Here is a 6,940-nt window from a genome sequence, read left to right as displayed (position 1 = left end):
GTGTGTGTGTGTGTGTGTGTGTGTGTGTGTGTGTGTGTGTGTGTGTGTGTGTGTATATATATATATATCTTCGCATTGCCAACATATATCAATAAAAATACTGCTCGGCTTACTGTTGCTCTAACACCAAAATACATGGTTTACAATTAAATCAGTTATATATGAATGTTATCTCCATCACTCACCTGTCCCCAATCCGACACTTTTTCTTTTGGTATACGCTTAATCGCAACCTGAAATAAAAAACCTTGTTACTTTCTCTATTACAAACTTAAAGTTAAACTTTTCAGTATTCCAATATTCTATTCAAAATTTTAGCAAGATCAGTGAATACAATTAGTTTCATTGTAATAATTTTAGAAATGAAGTAGCGCTACACAACACTAATAGTAATAAATAACATGGTAATTTTATAGTTAAGATGACATCAGAAAGTTAAAAACCTGGTGGTGTGTTTTATTATCGTTTTAAAAATCAGACAGGTAACGTACATGCGCATTATCTCTTAGCCGTGTTCCGGCGTAAACTGTGCCAAATCCACCTTTCCCAAGCAGTGTGCCAATTCTATAAGCCTTCTCAAGCGGTTCTTGACGGACTAAAAAAAACAACAATAAAAAACGTTAGTTACGTCATAAGTCTACATTAATTAATATTTAGCATGTTATATATTTGTTTTAGTTATCTCAAGAATAAGTAATCATTTATTAAGTTTAAAACTTACAAGTTGAAATATACATCCTAAAAATAAAACCCCTTCACGGTTTACGTTTAACTTATTATATATAAAGTAGCAAGTCCTCACTTTTAATAATCGTAATATTAAAACAAGTCATGACATAAGATCAAGAAATACTGCTATCCAGTGCTAACATTAACAACACAATGGCTACTACTATTTGAACTCTTTAATTTCTGTTTGTGTTTTAGTGAACGCTCGTGCAGAAGCTTTACAGTTGAGTGTCTAATTAAATACCATTTTGGTGCTATAAAGTAATTTATTTCTAGTATTAATACTACTCGGACTAGTATCATTGGTAGTACTACTAATAGTAGTAGTTAATAGTGCTGGTAGTGGTAGTAACATCAGTATCCTATGCCTATACGGGATTTTGCAACTTACATTTAGTTTAACTTTTTGCTAAGCTAAAAATTACTTATATAATCCAACCTTAAACTATTCGGTTTAATTTACTATGACACTATAATAAAATATAATTACAATTCTTTACATGTTACCCTTCCTAATTATTGATGTGACACTAACACTATTACTCAGTTTTACAATACTAAACGGGCATCGGTAACGTACAATGCGAATAAAAAAAAATGTAAGCTTACCCGATCTTTCTTTTTCTGCGAGCGCATGTGAGTATGAGTTTGAAGAAAAAACACCCGATAAATTTGAAATCTTTCTAGCCAACATGTTTAGAATCAAAGATTGATTATCAGCGTATTCAATACCACTGATGAGAGAACCAGAAAACTTGATCTCACTAACGTTAAATACTCTCTCTCTCCTAACCACCAACCCCAACACGTCAAACGTTTACTACGATATGAGAACAGTTGATAGTTGGCTGGAAAATAAAAGTACGTACCAGTGTGTTCCTCCGCTGCTGTCTGTTTATAATAATGTTTATTTTAAGCTATAGAAAATGAAAAAATGCTCTATGTAATTCACTTATATGCATTTATTAATATAAAAGCCAATATTAATGCTAATTCATAAACAAGTATCTTGATCTACTTTTTATGGCGCGGACGGTCACAGTTTTGGGCAGTTAATTGCCCGTTTTCTACTACCCTGGTGCAACGTGTAAAAGAAATGTGTACGCGCCAAAAATTCTCCAATGACAGTTGAGATTACTCGCTGTATTTACTTAGGAATTTCTGTTTGGGTTATTGTTAGGCGTGGGTTTCTCTAATACCTAAGATGTACTTAAGTCGGAATCAATTTCAAAACTCACTTTCAACTTGTTTTTGCGGTAAACTTTATCACGATTGTTGGGATTATTTTTTGTCTAACGGAATTTTTTTTTCTTAAAGTTCGATAAAATACAACAACTGAGCTGTGTATTATTTTTAAATAAGTAATAAAACCAAAATACTTGATTTTTTTTCAAAGAGCTTATTACAATTTAAACATGGATTCATAAACTAGTAAATGGGCTGTCAATAGTACAAAATCTTCTCTAAGTTCTACTTCACTGTTATGTGAAAAATAACTTAATTTTAATTATTATTAGAAAGGGTTAATTAAGTTATCTGATTATATTAAACCTTCGGTTTCTGATTAAATAATAAACTAAATTATTAGGTAGTGAAACACAGACAACAATGTTAATCATCATAAATATAAATAATGCACTCTGAATAATGTAAAAGAAATCATATTTTTTCTTTGTTATTTCAAGAAATATTTGTCAACTGTCTATCTGCACCAGTGCTGGTAGTAAGATTGTTTTTACAATGGAGTTTTTTCAACATACACATGAAAAAAAAGCCCGTAAGAATTAATTACTGTAAACTTATATTTCTGATTCAGTATTAAATTCAGATTATAAAGCCAAAGTAATTTTCACTCATCATAATATATATTTTAATGGTAGTGGTATCTTATATTTTAGTCACTTTCGTCTCAAAATGTTAAAAAGCATCATTAAGAACTTTGCTGCATTATATTTATAAACTTGAAGGAGGCTGCTAAATGTTTTAACTAACAAAATTAAATAAATTATACCAATATTAATGTGAATTTTATCAGTTCGTTCTAGTTTTCTTAAGTACAAGTTTCGCAAGTTACTTTTTTGTAACTTGAACACCAACTATAAAACCAGTCAGAACATTCTGTTCTTTTAATTTTTTTTAAATCATACGATTTTATATTACCCATGTTCTATTTCCAGCATTTATCAATTATTCAACTAGTACAACTATATGTTTCACTAAGCAGTATTAGAAGTCTGCGAAAAGGCTTAGCTTGCATCCTTCTAAGAAACAACAAGTTGTGCTAAAAAAAGAGCTGGCAGTACATAAAAAAGGCTTACTGTTTTGAGGTTTCCTGAAACTAAAGATCAAAACCATTCAGTAACTTCCTCGTCCATTGAAAATAAAGTAAACTTTGCTAATTATAGATGACAACTCTATGAAAAAAGTTAGTCTGCCAATTTTGTGCCTATGTTATATTTTAAGATACACTCGGTCAATAACCACAATAACAAGAGGTTCTTAAGGAGATGTGTAAAGTCTGAATAAGCCAAGTGCGAGCACAATAAGAAGAGACTAGAAACAAGAAGTTTAACATGGAAAACAAATCACTTTATTTAAAACAAACGATTAAGGGCGCTCGACTCGCAATCTGAGGGTCACGGGTTCGAATCCCCGTCACCGAACATGCTCACACGAGTAGCCCAGCAGTTGGTGATGGGTGGTGTTGATTATCCGTCTTCCCTTAATTATGGATGGCTAGTACAGATAGCTTGTGTAGTTTTGTGCGAAATTCAAACCGAACTATTTTTTTCACTTTAGACTCAGCCCCAACCATATGATGTTCGTTTGTATAAAATATGTTTAAATTAAAGCTTGCATATATTTATATGCAGAAAGCCAAAACGGAGTGTTCTTGGACAGTAGGCAAACAAGGAAACTAATATAAACACCGAAAGTTGTACGCAATGTTTAATTTCAAACGGTATTGACGCTTAAAATTAACCAGGAAATTCGTAGAACATTTAGTATGAAATCAAAGAGATATTTACATATAAGTAATTTATTACTAAAAAAACTGAAAGGAATATTGTAAGCTTTGTTTTCGGTCATATGATCGGCTTCAGACATAAAAATGTTGAGCAAGAAGACTAAAATAGAACTAACCAGTGAAATTCATAATTGACATCTTCAATGCACAATGAGTGAGTTATCGGCTGTGTCCGCCACTGGACTTGAGCCCCAAATTCTAACATTATATTACCGCTAAGCTGCCAGAAGACTTCTCGATATGTCTGTCAGTGTAGATTTACAGCTTTTATACTTGAAAGTAGTTCTGAATTTTTAGAATGAATTCAACTTATACTGTTTTACTTGTAGTTTAGATTTCTCAGTTAATGGACTTAACAACTTATCCAGGTTCAAGTTATATCACGACAAAAACAGATATATATTCTTTACTATTATGGGTTCTTTCACAAATTCAGAACATATTTTAGCTTTGGAAACAATTTGATAAGCATCATTTTCTTGTATTATTATTTGTGCACTCGAGTATTGTATGTGCGCGAAAAAATCTTAATTATTGGGTTTTTGTTCGACTTGCTGTATTTTGTAAAAAAAACATATTTTACCAAATGACATAGAAAACTTTCCGCTCTCATTACTTTGGCAAAATTTAAATATTTGATTGAAGTTTTAAAAGGTTTAACATATAATACATTGTTTGTTCCTACTGGCCATAAAACATTGTGGGAGCAGTTCAGATGTATCAAAAGCGTGTTAATGTACTTAAGTCAGAGCCCCAATACCTTAGACACCCTGGATGAGAACCCCATCTAATGATTTAAAAAATATTTAAATAATAACCAATCTGAGTTACTTTACTTTCATTACAATTTTAATTTAACATAACAACGAGGTCAGGCGGTTAGGGCGTTCGATTCCCAATCTGCGGGTTGCGGGCTCGAATCTCCGTACCACTAAACATACTCGCATTTAAGACGTGGGGGCGTTATAATGTGACGTTGGTAGAAGAGCTGCCTTCCCTCTAGTCTTTCACTGCTAAAAGACAGCTAGTGCAGATAGCCCTCATGTAACTTTGCGCGAAATTCAAAATAAACCATAACAACTTTGCGTTGTCATATTTATTATAAAAAGTACAAATCTCATTGAAAATATTACATTGTACAGCGTTCAGGGAAGTTTTAAAGATAATATTTCTACATGTGCATAAATTCCTCTCAAGACTGTCTCGTGAACACCAGTTTGGTAACCACTGGACTACAAGACCTTCGCTGAGGCATGTGATTTGCCCTTTACTACTAACGGTCAAATTCCCCTTTAGGCTATTTTTGAGAAACGGGGTCGTGATCAAGAGCCATCGTCTCAGTAATCTTGGTATTTCAGGTCATATCCTGTTGCAAAATATCTTTAACTGTATGCGTAAATATCTACGTAGACTCACACACATATATAGTTTAACATGGTTCAGTTTGAGTACAAATAGTTTTGTATGCACTTCTTCTGTATAGCTTTAGAAACAACGTTTCACACAGAAGCAGTCCATATAAAATTATTCAACGTTTCAATACTCTCTCTCTAAAAATTTATTTAAGATAATATAAAAACGTAATTAAATTTGTATTTATGGGAAAACTACCCTAATTTTGAAATACTTAAGAAAGGGAAGGCACCTTACTATCAGTCTTCTGCGCTAAGAGATTGTCTATCATTCTTATAACGCACCAAAGCTTAAAATGCAGGGAATATTTTGTGGTATCATACGGATTCGAACCCATCTTCGAAATCCAGATTTCTGGCACAAGATCAACCGCGTCTCTAATTAAAATTAAAAAGTTTAACCTTGAAGCATTAGGAACAATCATTGTACAATAAACGTAAAAACGACAACAAACTTATCATATTTTAAAGTTGTTTATTATTATGGATTAAGCATAAAAGCTCGTGCAAGTTATAATCTATAGTTTTAGGAAAGCACCACCATCTATCCCCCCTAAAAAAGGATATAGGGACAAAATTTAGTGTATTAATCGATTAGATATCAATAAATATAAACATGCTTACGTAGCTTTTCTAACTGAAACTGTTTTGTGAAATAAGACCAAATGTTAATGACGTAGAAATGGGTGAGCGTATTTATGATGAAACAAGAAATGTAATAATTATCTGAACGTTTCCAATTTTTACAATAAAAGTTGTCATTGCCTTCGGGTCGGGTTATAAACGCTTAACGCTATTACCCTTTTACATCGTTATCCACCCCTCCGTTACTAGATTTTCACAAATTGCATGATCCAATACTGACAAAATGACCTTGACCCCAGTCGGCCACGGTGTAGCTACGTTAATATTTATGGGAATTAATGGCCAAATATGAAGTTCAGTGGAGCTCAATAGCAATCTATATGACGTGAGCAAAATGTTACTTAAAATAAATGAGGGAACTGGACCAAATTTGGTGCGAAGTTACAGTGAATTGTGATGATTCAAGACTTCTGAGTAAAACTTCTAAATTACCATGTGGTCAGTGTTAAAAAGAAAATAAGGAACTTCCACGGAATTTCCTTTATCTGACCCTGTTGAGTATCAATCGTTTTTCTATTTTGGATCATTTCCCATAACAATTCTTGCTCAACCTACACATTCTGCTTGTTAGAATTGACTAAAAAAAAAGCAAAAAAAATGCGCTTATCATTATTATTATTTTTTTTTTTGGTGTAAAATAAAAGTGACGGTCAAATTCCACTATTTAATTTGGTTTGGTTGTTGTTAAACACAAAACTGCGCAATGGGCTATCTGTGCTTTGCCCACCACGGGTATCGAAACCCTATTTTTAACCTGTAGACTTTCCGGTGAGTCTCTGGGGAGGGGACTATTCAAACAGGCAGAATTAATCTAAGAGATGGCAGTGGATGATGTTGACTAGCTGCCTTCCCTACACTCTGTGAGTTAAAAATTATGGTTGATTGTACACTCTTGTGTAACTTTGCTTGAAAATTCTAAAAATAAAATCTATAGATTTACTTCAGATATGTGGTTCGTACCCCCGTTATCACAAAAATAAAAAATTGTACTCCGCAATTTGGGGCCAGGAATGTTTTATAGGATTGACGATTAAATCCTACTATTACATTAAAGTAGCCCAAGAGTTGACAGTTATTGGTGTTGACTAGCTGCCTTTCATCTAGTATATCATTTCAAAATTAGAGA

General features: G+C 32.8%; 1 protein-coding gene across 1 annotated transcript in view; it reads right to left on the bottom strand.

The window, feature by feature from the left end:
- LOC106469948 (serine/threonine-protein kinase pim-1-like) overlaps positions 1-1,558 on the bottom strand; it is a 5,727-nt gene extending 4,169 nt beyond the window's left edge. The window contains exons 1-3 of the mRNA XM_013930468.2: positions 1,339-1,558; positions 492-595; positions 186-233 (exon numbers count right to left, since the gene is read on the bottom strand). Coding sequence (XP_013785922.1) covers positions 186-233; positions 492-595; positions 1,339-1,423 — 237 coding nt within the window. The 5' untranslated portion in view covers positions 1,424-1,558. The remainder of the gene's footprint in view (positions 1-185; positions 234-491; positions 596-1,338) is intronic.
- Positions 1,559-6,940: the final 5,382 nt, after the last annotated feature.

Source organism: Limulus polyphemus, unplaced genomic scaffold (assembly GCF_000517525.1).
Source record: "Limulus polyphemus unplaced genomic scaffold, Limulus_polyphemus-2.1.2 Scaffold3738, whole genome shotgun sequence".
NCBI classification, from domain to species: Eukaryota; Metazoa; Arthropoda; class Merostomata; order Xiphosura; family Limulidae; genus Limulus; species Limulus polyphemus.
The sequence above is the reverse complement of the archived record's forward strand: the minus strand, read 5'-3'. Positions and strand labels throughout refer to the sequence as shown.